Source organism: Xiphophorus hellerii, chromosome 13 (assembly GCF_003331165.1).
Source record: "Xiphophorus hellerii strain 12219 chromosome 13, Xiphophorus_hellerii-4.1, whole genome shotgun sequence".
In the NCBI taxonomy this organism is placed as follows: Eukaryota; Metazoa; Chordata; class Actinopteri; order Cyprinodontiformes; family Poeciliidae; genus Xiphophorus; species Xiphophorus hellerii.
In genome coordinates this window covers 17,904,273-17,919,891 of record NC_045684.1, presented here as the reverse complement: position 1 = coordinate 17,919,891, position 15,619 = coordinate 17,904,273, and the positions used below count along the sequence as shown (strand labels likewise).

The 15,619-nt window shown below is 36.6% G+C and overlaps 1 protein-coding gene across 1 annotated transcript in view; it reads right to left on the bottom strand.

The window, feature by feature from the left end:
* gabbr2 (gamma-aminobutyric acid (GABA) B receptor, 2) overlaps positions 1-15,619 on the bottom strand; it is a 189,751-nt gene that overhangs the window by 125,290 nt on the left and 48,842 nt on the right. Inside the window, exon 2 of the mRNA XM_032580308.1 lies at positions 3,624-3,761. Within this exon, the coding sequence (XP_032436199.1) occupies positions 3,624-3,761 (138 nt within the window). The remainder of the gene's footprint in view (positions 1-3,623; positions 3,762-15,619) is intronic.

Genomic DNA, 15,619 nt, shown 5'->3' with positions numbered 1-15,619 from the left:
TATAAAAAGGAGCTACATGTGTTATTTCACATAGGTTTTACAAAATCAGCTGGTGACATTTAACCAGTCATTATGAGACTATAAGCTTGTGTTACCCAAATAATTCAACCTTATGAGGTTACATCTCCGTAATCAAACCCCCAGAGAAAAAGAGAGCCAACTTTTGCAGCCAAGAAAAGAACAAAATAGAAGACAAAATAAAAATGATCTCCACGGAAGGAAACATAATTTTCTTTAATTGGATTAATGGTTTAAAGTTTAAAATGGATAAAATGTCTTCATGTGGAAGAAACATGGCTTGCTTGATACAGGCTCCTAATTATGAAATTATTTTTTGCCTATTTCTCTTGGAGTAACAGACAACTAATGATACTATAGCTAAAAATCATGCTTATTTCAATGCCCTTGTTGTCTACTACTTGCCAATTAAGCTATTTTTTTAACTACATTGGCCTTCTAAAACACATTCACAAGAATAACGATTTTATTTGCATCCAGAGGCGAACTCATGCCTTCGTGAAGATAATGGAATATGAGTTTATTTTAGTTGAGCCTGGTACTTCGTTAGGTACCACCACTAATTGAAACTATTTTTATGACTGAATGATTAATTTTCCCCTTCTTTATTTTCTTTAGTGGCTGCTCTCAGCTATATATTCTGTAGATAACGTCTGCCAGCTTTCTGTTTTGATGTGGTAATGATGAGCTTATTAAGTGTGGCTGATTGAATCACCATGGAAAACAAAAATCACAATTTTTGTAAGAAATTTGATAGAAACTTTAAAACTTGATTACAACAAAACAGGAGAAAAACAATGAAGCTGCGGGGTGCAAGATCCACTTATCTCACCTTCTGGCATATGGTTCAGACAGGCTATTCTTTTTTCTTTCTCTCCTTAAAACAGGGACATTATTGTAGCTTGAAGCTATTATAATCTCTTAAAACTGTATCTGATGTCAAAGTTGGGAATACAAGTCTCTCTACTAAAAAGATATGTTCAGATGTACTAATTAATGTACTATGAATTTACTAATTGCATTGAATTCATGAAATACAAAAAAGAAAGGATATTTGAAATTTACTTGTTGATCAATCAGATTTTGCTATGTTATTTTAGCAATCTAAAAGTTGAGTTGCATCGAAGAGATGCAATTAATTAAGTGTAAACCTTGTAGCATTAATCTCCATTTTGTTTTGTGTACTAACCCAATGTTCAGTTGGTTAACCATTACCTGCTTATCAGTCTAGATTAGAAAGAATCTTAGCTTTGCCATTCTTGGTGGAGTCTCCCTCTGTGACTGTGGGACGTCCAGCACATTCTTAGCAAAATATTCCGGTACAATATTCAAAGCACGTGCTTATGTGTATGCTTTACCTGCCGGTATCCAGGTACTAAGTTCTGGACTGTTTCATGGGCATCTTTGCCCAACCTGCATGTTGGGTCTTGTTAGGTGTGGTATACCCTGGCCTCTATTGCTCTTGTGCTGCTGTGATTATTGATTTTGCCCAATCCCTTGGTACAGTCTTATCTAGTCATTTGTAGGACTTCGCAATGTCTGCCAATTCCAGTACCAGCAGGTGATACAGGCAATGCAAAGGTTTTTTTCTACTTGATCTTTCCTCCTGGTCTTCATCTTACACACTAGGTTTCTGCTTCCTAAGACATTTATTTAGCAGTTCATCTTTAAGGACCATCTTCCTGATTTCATATTGGATACTTTCATACTCTGCAATGATGCCATACTTGGCATGTGTCCATATCATTAAATGTTCAATAAATTCCAAAGGAATTTGTAGTTGTATTGTTGCGACAGCAGAAAATAGCTTGCACTGTTAATGGGGGAAAAAATGTAGAAAGATCGAATACATGAATTCTTTTTGCAAGGTTCTGCGAAACTCTTTTATCTTGGTAGCCATTAGCATGCAACTCTGGTTTCACCAAATCACTTGGTGCAATGTGCTGAGACAGCCACACAATGTGTATTTTGGGAAAAGGCTGGCCTCAATTTGTTGGTGTCAGTATTTGTATTGATAGCAAAGAAGACCTTACTGGGTAAAGTGCTCTGGAGAACAAATTGCTCCAAACAGTGTGTTCTTTAAAGCAAAAAAGTGCCACTGCTGCTCTCAGAGGTATCATTCTCAAACAAACTAATAAAATCTGAGAGTGGAGCAAACACACATACAAGTCTAACACCTCAAACTAGTCATAACTTGAACCTTCTATGTAGACTGGTATTACCACTGAGAAAAAAATGAAGACAGACAAAAAAATACCCAACTTTTATCACCTTTCCTTGTTGATATTTTCCCTCTTAAGAGACCTGTACAAGATAGCGAGCAAAGAGCAATATGAAGAGAAGTAGACTGAAGGTAACTGCAAGCAGGAGAAATGTAAAACGTTATGTGACATTCAGTTCAAAATGCAGGCTCTTCAATTATGCTCTCTCTTACAAGCACAAGCGTCCTCCTTCCTTATCTACGCTCGATAACCTTTGTAAGGTTTACAACAAATTAAATGATTTATTTGGAAAGAGGCAGTTTCCCTCTCTGGTACATACAGAGCAGATTCAAAGACACGGGGAGCCATAACTCCAGGGGTCAAAAGTTTGCAAAATGCAAGAATTAAAGGTTTTTAATTTGCCAAGTGTGCAGTCTTAATGCTGCACTGAACTAAAACCCATAAATGCCAATATCAGAAGCTGGTGTAAATGAGTAGCAAAATGTGAAAGTAGGTAATTAGCTCAACAGATCTAGTTCAAGCTTGTGCCAAAACACCCTCTAAGCCAGTTTTCAAATATTAGCTGTGTATGCAACAGCATTTGGAAACTGTAAGGAAAAAATATATTAAAAAGTCAAGCCAACATTTTTGAAAAATTGCAAAAGGAGAGAAGCCTTGAGCTCTCTTAAAGTTTATACATTAAGGTTTGAACAACGGAGCTCGACCCAAGCATTTTATTCATCTTCAGATGGATCCTTCCAACACAATGATGCACTCTGTCATAAAACTTAAAACGTCTCAAACTGGTCTTTCAAACAGTTAGTGCGCTGTACTAGACTTCAATTCACTACAGCAAGTTTAAGATGTGACAAAATGGGAGACTTGCATTGCAGATATGCAGTGCAACAATATGCAACTCAAACTGATGCTCTTCAGTTTTGTCAATGTGGACCAAAACTGAAGAGGAATGTTTCCATAGACTGAACCTTGTTCAGTCTATGCCACAAAGAATGAAGGCAAGAAAGTAAAACCCAGTACTAAACTGTTGAGCTTATGTCACAATTTCTTCTAATAACTCGGCGTCTAGTCCACACGTTTACACCACACACTGAGATTTTTTAAATCTCCTGTTGGAAAGTCATCTTAATTCCAATTGTTCTCCAAAACCTAGTTTGAATGTTAAAGGCAGGTATAAGCAGCTGACCCAAACATTTTGTGTGTGAGTTTTCTTAAGCAGGAATATAAAAAAATGCTGAACTTTACTGTGTAAAGTCTTGTAATAGGTAGACTCACAGAAGTATATTATTAAGTAACATGCTATGTGACGGGATGTATCAACTGTACACCCCGGCACACACACACACACGCACATTATGTGTGCTCACATACACAACAAACCCCTACCTGAACCAGATTCCAGCCCTCCAAAGACTCTGCAATAATGGAGGTCACAGAAGGGCATACACCTCCGAAGATCATCAGATGTTTGGGACCGTAGCATATGGCATCAAAAAAGGCCCTCAGTCCTTTAGCATTGTCACACTGCAGACACAGACAGATATAGTGGAGAGTGAAAGTAGGGGTGGGGGAGTTAGAGGAACAGAAGGAGGGGGAAAAAAAGAAAGATTTTGATTAGACTTTATGACAAAAACAGTAATTCAAACTATGATGAAATGTAGCTTTAGTTTTCAGAAAATGTGCCCTCCTCTCATCCAGTTAGATGCATTTAATTCTGAGTGTAATCAGATCACACTGCATCAGAGTTTGATCTGAATCACGTCACTAACATGGATCAAAAGTATTCATCACACATTTTGTGCCTTGAAACAATATTTCAGTGTTGAAAACAAAAGCAATGAGGAAAAGTAAAACTAATTTTATTTTAATCATCCTAATTTCGGTGGTCTAACTGCCGTGTTAAGTTTGCTTTTGATTACATCTCAGCCAAGAGGGTCAGACATAAGCATATGTTGATCCATTTAGTCCCAAAATAATGAAAAAATTTTAGAATCCAGTAATAGAATATAAACACAGCCAACTCATTAATGATAAATGTTGTGCATAGGCATAGACTCTAAATAGTGTAAGTAGCAGCATAAATGCTAAGATTTGCTTTAAGCACTTCGGCGTGTGCGGGCGTGGGTGGGTGGGTGTGTGTGTGTGTGTACACTAAAACACCAGTAAAGCAATCTAGCTCACAGGCTTTAAATTCAACCCTCCACTGTTTCGGTGCTACATAATGCAGCCATGTCATGTTACTATGGCAACCAGAAGAAGGAGTGTGAGGGGAAGAAAATTCAGAGGAGACATGTAAAAAGATTGTGTAGTTACCACTGATTGTAACATAATTGTTTGCTAACTGTTATTGCTGTGATTCTAAGTCGACATCCAGAGTTTACCATGATATACCAATCAGCATGAAACACTTTCCTGCTCACTTTTTCCAATTGACCACTTAATTCAGGATGTGTTCATAAATTAATGCCAAGTGGGCTTGTGTTTGTTTTGTTTTTCTACCGTAATAGCTATTAGCCATGACTGAATAAAAACACTAACCAACAGGGCCGCTCGTTGTTGGAGGTTTGAAAACCGATAATTGATTGTTTTGAAAAGTGTTTTATGACACACAAAAGCAGTGCTCAAGTGTATTCTAGTGGGTTTTACTGGTATATTTATATTTTGTAAAATTTTGAAAAGTAGCATTATGCACTTCTTTCTTTTTTCTTTTTCTCCAACAAAAGCCTGCCTGTGTGGACACGATCAGTTTTTTAACATGTGAGAAGAAAACAGATGAGGCAATTTAAATACCATTAGATGGTTACTACATCAAGCTGTTGATGTAGTACTACATCAAGCTGTTGATGTAGTACTACATCAAGCTGTTGATGTAGTACTACATCAAGCTGTTGATGTAGTAACCAATTACACAAGGATCACAAATGTTTTCTGGAGGAGAAAATCTCTTAAGATTCAGAAATGAATATGAAACAAATCAGATCCAGCTGATAACAGAATTATTCAGTTATTAAATTAAATTAGTTTATATCTAAGTAACTGAACTGTGAGCTTGTTCATGTGTTTTCTTGGAATTTTAGGATACAGTAACATAAAATTGTGTCATCTTGACTTACGTAGAATGAAGGAAAATAACCAGCCTTCGTACCTACCTAATGGTTTGATGTCTTCACTAATTTTCTTAAATAAAGAAAAAGACGCCTACATAAAACAGTTGTATTTTTAAATTAAACATTAAATTACACACAGATGAACTGTCATGCCACACTTTTCAGAGTTAAATTTGTATGTACTTATTTAAAAAACAACTCTGTGCATATACACATATAAGAACTCTTTCATATTATATTCGCCTCCTCGTTCTCAGATTGATGTTTAGTCGCCATTTCAAACTTTTGTGAGGTGAATGTATTTTTAACCATGGTACATGCACATAGATGCTTTTCCTTTCTGAATCCCAGCAGAGCAAAGCATGCAGTAGTGCTGGTCAAAAATAGACTTGATTGCAGATGTGCCTCAGGTGAAATGAGAGAGAGAAGATGTGATTAGACACAGTGGGTAGTCCTTATCGTGGCCACACAGCTAAATGAAACAGTAGGCTATTAAAGAAGATATCCCATTAGCACATGCTTATTCTTCAATTTTTTTCTCCAGCTGGCTGGGACAAGGTGGGCTGGTATTGAGGGATTGTGACTCAATTGGTTACCATGCAACAAAGAAGTGTGGGCAGCTAAACTTGTCAAAGTGAAAACAATAAGTCTCAGTGATGTAGGTTTAAGCCAATTTACTTACAACGTAACAATGGGATGTAGGTGGAAAATGGTTTATGCTATTATGTTTTTATCCAGTCATTGACTCAACAATAATTTCATGATTATGTGAAATGTAGTAAAGAAGGCATAAAAAAGCAGCATCATATTCCAGTAATAATGTCCAACCATCCAAACAAGTATGGACTTTCTTAAGGACTCTCCTTACGGAATATTGTATTTTGTTCCCATTTGCTTCATTCATCCCCATCTACATTTGCCCACAAACTTGCACACAAGCACACAATCTGTTGTGACTGCTCATAAAGCCTTGACCGCTGTGTTGTCATGCCAACGGTGTGACTATTCACACTTTGAGCAGCAGATGAGCCAGGATGCCGCAGCAGGCCCGTTGCAGCGATTGCTATATTTAGTCTCTCATTAGGTAGCATAACCACTCCAACTCTGATCAATAGTTATTCAGCTAGAGAGATGCTGTAGAGGTTTGAATAGGCAGAATTCAAACAGAAAACCTCGAGGTGAAAGAAGCTCAGAAGGGAAAAAAAGTATGAAGAGGAGAGAAGATACTCAAAGTAAGGACAGAGGAAGGACAGGGAAACAAAATAGAAAGACATGAGTAAGGACATTAGATCATAAGCCACAATTATCAACATGCTCTCTGCTACAGTCATAAAAGTATTTTAAAATTCAGAGGCTAACAAGATGTAATGCACAATTGCTAAAGCTGCTCAGAAAGTGAAAATATAACTAATTGAAACTAAAATATAAGATCAATTTTAAAGCAGTTATGAGCCATTAGTATCTGACATGTGGTATGCAGATTTCTAAACTGTGTCTCTAGTTCTCACTGGACAGTCGACCTAAGAGCTGTTCAGAGCAAGACCCATATAAAATAAGAATTTGGGAGAACGTTGCTTAAAGGACTTTTTCTATGATAGAAACTTCATGGAGGCCATTGCGGATGTTATTTTTGAAACCGTAAAACTCCCATCACTTTTGCATTCTGTAATTATACAGAATGTTACTTAGGCCCAACTTTAACAATAATGTTTCATATGGAGCACAGCTGAATTTGTTATGTGTAAGTCAGCAGGAAAATCATGTGGCAAACGAGTAATGAAAGGCAAAAAAAACCCCAAAAAACTAGTCAAAGTAAATTTGTGTGCGTAGTTATTCATACACAAGATACTTCAAGGTGCTTTTCTTGAAAATAAGGGAACTGAGTATTGCTGACTTCTGATTACTTGAAATGGTGGAATGTTACCTTTCAAAACTTTGTCACTGCAGAGAAAAAGTTAAATATATTCAGCTTGATAATAATATGATGCAGGTTATCTGTTCATATTTAAACAAAGTGAAAATAAAATGCAATTAAATGTCATTATCAATTTAAAACTTGATGGGTGAAAATAGATTATGATAGGATTTTTTTGACACCATTGGTGAAAATGACAGATAATAAAGAAGTCTAGCGCAACCTCTAATCTATTCATAACTATAAATAACCAATTGGGGCACCACCTGATCACCAGGAAAATAATAACCAATCAGAACTAGTCCAACCCTGACATTAGTTTGAATGGAATCTGAATCTGAAATGCCCAGTTTGACATTTCAGATACTCCTTTTTTAGATCCACGTTTTCATTAAAGTTCTATACTTAAACTTCTTTATACTTAAACATTCTGATTTCTCAAAACAACTAAATTTAATACAATTTGAATAATCTTTTCCAGTGAATGCAATAAATATATTTAGATTGCATTTTTAGTGTCAACATTTATTAAACTGTATTTTCCACAATGTAAAAACAAATATCTTTACCCTAAAAACTGCATGAACAAAATAATTTAGTAAAAAAATGCCACTGTATTACAAAACATCACTTAATTCTGCAGCAAATCGGCAAGAAATCCAACAACACTTTATTTCTATCCCTCCCCTAGTCTGAAATGTAACTCCTGGCATTTGGAAGCCATTTGGAGCAAATCAATGGGGTTAACGCCCATAGCAATCTATTTGACTGGTTGTGAGATGGCAAAGGAAAGGGTTTGTTGAGGGGAGTGATGGTGGATGAACCTGAAAATGGAAACTCAAGACAGGTGTATAACACTGTAACGTTGATCCAAAAACTAAGAAATGAAGTTCAAGTGACCAAGAATTCTAAGTCAAAAAGAAAAATATTTTCTATCTTTATTTTTGTAAAGATCTTGGGCCCAGTCTGGCATTTCTCTTGTGCTTCTCTGCTCCTGAAAGCTGAAAGCACTTGAGTGCTATGACAACTTACCAAAGATTTTGTTTTTCCAGATACGCCTCTAAACTTTCGTCTGACTACAATTTATTTGCAGCGACCTTTACAAGAGGCCAGTGAGATAAACACCAATTGATCATCATATGATAACAATTGACTTTTGTTGTTCTGATAATAAATCACAATAAGTTGGAAGAAATAGAAAATAAATCATAAGCGTCCTTGGAATGCAGTTGCAAAAAGCAGTTTATCTGTTGTACGTGATAAATTGCTTGCATTAAATATTTTTAATCTCATAAAAAGAATATGCTTAGAGGTCTGCATGCATGATTGCTTCAGTGTTCGAGGTTCTTCTTCTGAAAATAAAAGTACAGTGTGAAAACCCATGAATAAATCAGTCTTTCATGTCATGTGAATACTTCTGCAAGTATTAGCATGTTTTTCATATTTTGTGATGTTCCACAACAAAGAGTTTTATTGGCATTTTTCATGGTAGACCAATGCAAAAGAAGCATACAAATGTCTTTGAAAATAAAAATGGGCGCCATTCATTTGTGCTCGGGTTCCTTTTATTCTGACATTTTTCAGATGTTTCAACAAACTGCCTTCCTAATTCACCCACTTATTAAATAGAGTCCGCTCATGTGGTATAAAACTCCTCTTTGGACTTTGCCTTGTCAGTCAACAAGACTAAATGGAAGTTGAAAGATAAAACTGATTTTTTTTTAAACGGATACAAAATAGAACAGTTTACAAAACTTTTATAATTATAATCACAGAAAATGAAATTATTTTTGCATTATTATTACTTTTTTTTTATCATTAACTCAACCCAATGCTCCAAGCCTAAGAAGTAGGGTGTTTATTTCATGTGTTCAGTCAGCTGACCCTCTCACCATGGTTAACAAAATTTAGCTGTAAATGTTAGAAGACAAAATGCTGTCTGCTGTTTGGAGTCAAATCCTCTAATGTAACACTGCATGCAGCATTAGTCAGCGGAGACCACCAGAGTGTCACTATCAGTACTGTTTGTGGGCATGTGCATTTTTTGTGTCTGATATTGTCATAAAAACAACGGCTGATCAGAGCACCGGCAGCCGCTAACCATGATGAAATGCCTTGTTAACGCTGCAAAAAGAGGCAGCTGCACCTGTCCTTCACCTAATGACCAATTACTGTCCCCAAATCAGCAACCTGAGGCCTGGCATTATGCATACATGAGAGAGAAATGCTGAGAGACCGAAGCAACAAAGAGAAAGCGAGACCAAGTTGAGAAACCTGGTGTCTCTATGCCTCTGCTGCAATGTTGTCAGAGGCAGAACGCTCTGCCCACATACTGTATTTATTCATAACCACAGCACAGATGATCACAACGAGCAACATTTGCAGGGGAAAAAAATGCACAGCATGTACTTTCAAACTGGCCACTGTTAGCAAGCACATTTTATAGGGTGGGGGGTGCGGGGAGGTTACTAGGGGTTATAACCCCCAACAATCTAATCCAGTCAATATAGCCCCTCCAATAACAGCACATAATTCTGATATGTTGCATGGCTAACTTGTTGATTTTATTAATATATGCTGAATTTTCAGCTAAATTGTACCATGTTTAATCATCTGGTAATGTAACCCCTCTCTCCCTGTAGAAAACTTTGTTTCACCAGCTCTCTATACCAAGCAGCTGCATTCACTGCTTGCTTTACTCCATTGCTGGTGAGAGTGGATGTAGTTTTAAAAAATGTATTTTTTTCACTTTTGGTCAACTACACCCCTTGTAAAAAAATAGGAAACATCAAAATGAGGTAAATATAAATACATTGTTAAGTTAGCTGATGATTTGTTGACTCTATGCCATTGTGTAGGCACACTGTGAATGCCAGAGCATGTTTTGACAGGCTCCATTACACCCATCAATGGAATGATGGAATGAGCAGAAATTTTGATATTAGTTTCTTAAATTTCACAAAATCTATCAACTTCAGCAAACTGTTACTCGGTGTCCTTCACTTAAGCTACTAACAAAGAACTTAAAGCCCAGTAAAATTATTCACAGTAATTTACATTACTAGACAGCCTAGACAGATAACTTGTTTTGCTGTATTAGTATAATTCAAAGTTACTAATTAACTCAGATGCTGTCTTATGATTGTTTTGAGAACATGCAGCCATACTTTTCAGATTTGGTAGACCATGTATAATTTTCCCACCTTCGGACAATCATGCGCTTCTGTGTTAGATGAGCAAATTTAGCATCAATAAAATTTATTAAAATCTGCAGCTGCAACATGACATAATATGAAAAAGTTTAAAAGATACAAATACGCCTGGATATAGTGTTCTGCTCTGATGGACTTCTTTGCATGACAGAACCTGGCATTGTCATTACTGAAGTTTTCTTTGTCCCCCTACCCCCCAACCAACACTTCGCTGCTTCTCATTTCAATTTGGATTATACATTCTACTGTGGATTTCACTTCCCCAGCCAGGAGGGGAAAACCAGGCCGAATCCAGCAATCACTGAAACATATGCTTGGTCTTATAAAGCCTTATAGAGTCAGCAGAAGGCGGCCAATAGGTCAGATCTGAGGAAGATTATCCATTTCTCAATGTACAAAACCCCAGTAATCCTCTAAACTCTACAAAGGCAGTCAATGCTAGTTACCACTGCAAGGGAAGGAGAGAACAATAAGCTCTTATGCATGTGAAGCAGACATTAGTGGAGAGGAAATGTTTATCGTAGCCTTGTACAGGCAACACAATCACAATAACTTCTAAAATAAAACTTGCTTGATTTCACACACAAGGTCCTTGTCAAAACTCCACCCTGTCAAATGTATTGTCAGCAGTAGTAAATGCTCTCATCTGCTACCGTCAGTACACATACGATTGTAAAGACGTTACAGCTATTTGTTCCCCATCAATGAAGCCAGAGACAATCGAGTGCTCCACTGAGGTGTAACACATCGCCATCCTTGCCTTTTCTGTCTCTCTCTAAATGACCAGGAAGGCATGTCTGACACGAAATTCACTGTGTTAAGGAAACAATGAAACAGCACTCATCAAAGTGCTCTTTCCAGAGCACTTTTTTGTTTTTTTACAAGTAAGATACTTGTAAAAAAAAAAAAAAAAAAAAAGTGTAAAGAAGAGGAGGGTAGTAGTGGAGCCGAGTATGAAATAAGTAAGCTCCTTGTGACAACATTTAGACAAAACACCCCAGAGAATCTAAGTATACACATTGATTGAGCGAGTGTGAATGAAGAAAAAATGGAGAAGGAGTGAGGGGACTTTTTTTTTTTTTCCTTTTGTTTTCAATCTGATTCATTCACGTTTCATGCCTGCCATACAGAGAAAAGAAAAACCTAAGGGGCTAGTTATTTGTTTGGGGACAGACTGGCATTTAAAAACGACATTGCGAAAGACTGACTATGCTGTCCAAGCTGATAGCTGATTGCCCTCCGTCTCTTCTCTCTGTGCAGTCTGGCTCTTGTTATTGCACTCAGTCTATCTCTCACTTCATGAAGAACTCAGATGGCCACCAGGATAACCATGATGGCATGTTGGAACCCTCACCGGTGGTGACAAATGTCTCTTCCTCTTCTTCACTTTTCTGCTGCTCCCACGTACAATATTGCTCCCCTGAGCTGATCCGTATTCTCAGAAAGCACAAATTTACTTGACAAAACATACACTCCTCACGCAGACTCATGTCAAAATGCAATCTTTGACAAATGCACAAATAATAATGCATCCATCAGCTCGGTCACAGCTTGGGGGATAAGCTCACATTGGCTGGTGGTACTAAAATCCCAGGAAACACATTACACCTTTATTAACAATCTGTGCAGTGCAGAAAGCAGATGCTGTATTAAGCCTATTACAGAGTGTTATGCTTTTGACAAGGCCTCACAACAGCTGGAACATGTTGTGCTTCCCAGCGAGAGGGACGGACCAAAACGATAGGTCCCTAAAAGTTGTGCCTTTGGAGAGCACTGCAGCAGGTCACTTAGCAAAAAGCACATAGCGTTTTAGTTATCATTTCTCCCAAATGAAATTTCAGAGCAAATTTGCTTAGACTGAAAGATTTACTTTAAATTAAACCAGTTGTTACAGGGATTTCTTTTCCTTTTTTTTTAAATTTAATTTTATTTATTTATTTACATTTTACGTCCCTATTTATGTTTTTAATCTTGGTGTATTTTAGAAGTAATAAAAGAACTGAACAAGTGGAAATTTCTGAAAGGCTTTTGGTGGAACAAAGAACAAAGAACAGCAAACAAATAAAGTTTTCATAGGATGTAGACTGAAATAAAAAAAATACCCAGAAAACCTTGAAGTAGACATTTAAAATAAAATGTTATTACACCAATGAGCAACAAAATAAAAAAATTTAAAAAGATGATAATAAACCAAACACTTTAAACTTTCATCATCTGTCACTTGTTTTGTGACAATTATTAATGTGAGTTGCTTAAAGCAGTTTAAAAATGCATTACCTTGACTACAATACATACAGTGACACAGCCACTCCTCCTATATGAATAATATATGGCATTATTATTATGCCTTTAACCACCATTTTATGGTGGTTAAAGTATGTTGTTGCTGATAGCTGCAAAGGGTAAATCGAAACTGGCCAAAATCTACGACGCTAGTTCAAATCTAATCTATGTTCCAAAGTTCTAACCCTGATATTATTTGGGTTTCCTGTATTGGTTTGATAATATTCATATTTATGCTTCCATCAGTGTAAAATTTTGTATAAATCCTTTTTTTTCCCGGTATTCTAAAGCAACCAAGTTTTACTATGAAATGTTGTAGCTCTTGCTCTCCACCTTTTTCACTGCTAAATAGACAAACTGACTCAGAAAGCACAGATCCAAAGTGTTTGGCAGCCATGGCAGTTTTAAAAGAAGCTTGTAAAGTCATCAGCGTGCTGCAAACTGCGCTACTTGCTGTTGTTACATTCCATACAGTGGACTTTCAAAGACATACTAAACCAGAAAAAAAGCAAGAAAAGAAAAATCGATGGTAGCTTTCAAACTCAAGAATCAATACTTTTGTCTTGGTAAAAAAAAAAAAAGAAAAGTGAGAGGGAGGTGGAGCAACAAGAGTGGTCCGGCAGCAGAGAGTGAAAGTAGAAGGCAGGCTGTACCAAAGGAAAACGGTAAATCAGAAACGTACAACAGTACTTCACAGCAGCGATATTGCAAAGCACTGATAAATAAGAGCACAAATACACATACTGCCCACCGGAAAAGTGCAGCATTGCTAAATTTAAAGTCAAAATTTTGAGTGAGTCTACATTTTTTGTGTGGGTAGAGCAGTGAAAGCAGAAAATAGCAAGAACACTGATTCCATCCATTTCAGAAGATTGTCTTCATCATAGTTTGGGTGAGAGAATGTAACTGAGAATACATAAGTTATTTAGTCATAAATATTCAACAAAAAAAACCAAAAACATTTTAAAATAAGGGATGCAAAGGTTTCGAGTCAAGAAGCCAGGTTTTTGTAACAGAGTACTATATATCGGAGGAAGAAAATGGGAACACAATGACAAGAGGAGTGATAGAAGAGGGAATAACTGATAACAGAAGGAGAAAGTCTATTATCAAGTCTGAACCCCACAGCTCTTCCACTCAGTCCCATGAAAGAATTCAATAACGTAGGGCAAATAAAAGACAGCGGTAGAACAAAAGAGACATGTTCTTGTTAGTGTGGCAGCAGAGAATGAGTGAAGAACTGGATTAGATACCAATTTGATTTGTATAGATGTCCACGGTTACTACAGAGAGAGAGAAGAAAACAGACGGACATTTCAGCCAGTCCCTTAGGAAGCTTTTCTACTTTGTGCTTGACTTTTGAAACAGTAATATCCAACACAACAGAGTCCATCACTTCACATAAGTGATGTGACAGACTTGACAGCCAGGGAAAGATAAACCTTTGCACAAGAGCTTGGAGGGTTTAAGCATGCTTGTATACCTGTGTGTGGAGAATATTATGCATATTATCTGCAAAAGAGAAAGTATTGCTGCTTGTGTTGATTATTGCCCGTTATTTAATCATATTTAATCTGTAGGCAATTATTAACAATTAATCAAATGACTAAGAAAAAAAAAATTAAAAATTGGTAGATTTGTAAAAATGTAACACAAAGCTCTATACCTTAGGTCATTTAAAAATGGAATGAATGTCATTTGGAGTTTACATTCTAGGCAACACAGGCTTGTTTCTACATTTCAAATTTGATGCGACAATCCCAGTACACGCGCGTTATTTTATTTATGTACTGTTTTTTTTAGATTAACCAGAATGTCTGTATTGAGTCATTAGTTTACAATTAATGTATTTTTTTCTTCCCCTATTTTTAAAACCTGTTTAAAAGGTAAGAAATAAGGATATTTCTCACTATTAGCTTTAAACCTGTAGTTTTAACAGGTTAACAGCTACAACTGTTTGTCAAAGTGCTATGCTGTCTGAGCTTTCCACTGTGCACCACTTTTAATAATTTGTGCATTTTTGACCAAAAACGTCTATTCATACTAGACAAACAGGGCATTGGCTGAGAAAATAGAAGAACAAATATTGTATTTGACAAGGAAATGGAAGAAGACAACTTGCTTACGGTTTCCAACAGGGGGCAGCACAATGAGAGGAATGCTGCATAGCTGTACAAATGGTAACATCATGGCTTTCTGCTAAAAAGATAGCAATGAGAAGAGCTGTAGCCATGATAACCCTCCATGATAAGGATCTTTTCTGTGGAGACCAACTTAGACTCATTAAGAGGTTGTTAATGTCATTATCTGGACACATGAGAAGATGCCTAAATCACAAAACCAGGAATACTTTAGCTTACTGAGCAGCCGACTCATGGTGACCAGAATTGGTATGTCGTCATTTGTAATAATTTAGTTATTTTTTTTTAATGTGAGATGAGATGTTCCAACAAAATATGGCAGCAAAATGTTTTGGATATTTTCAACAAAACATACAATCAAGCAAACTAAAGAAAAACAAAAGATTTTTTATGGGTTGTAGCAAAAAATAAATTAAAAAATCAAAACTCCTCTGTACATCTCTTGTGCTAGAATCATACTGAGAGAGGGTTCTTTTAAATTTTTCTCTTAATAGACCTTAGCTTCAGTTTAACTTTGGTAATTTCTATTAGATTGTGAGTTGTGTATTACTACTTCCTGTTTTCCTGTTTGCACCTGAGTCTTTTGTTGTATGGGCCATGATTGTGTCAAGCTCTGTTTAGTCATTGTTTCCCATGGTTATCAGTTATTCCTTTCAATAATTCCCCTTAGATTCTCCAGTCATGCTCCCCGCAAAGCTACACCGATTCAGTTTCTGTGTTGCGT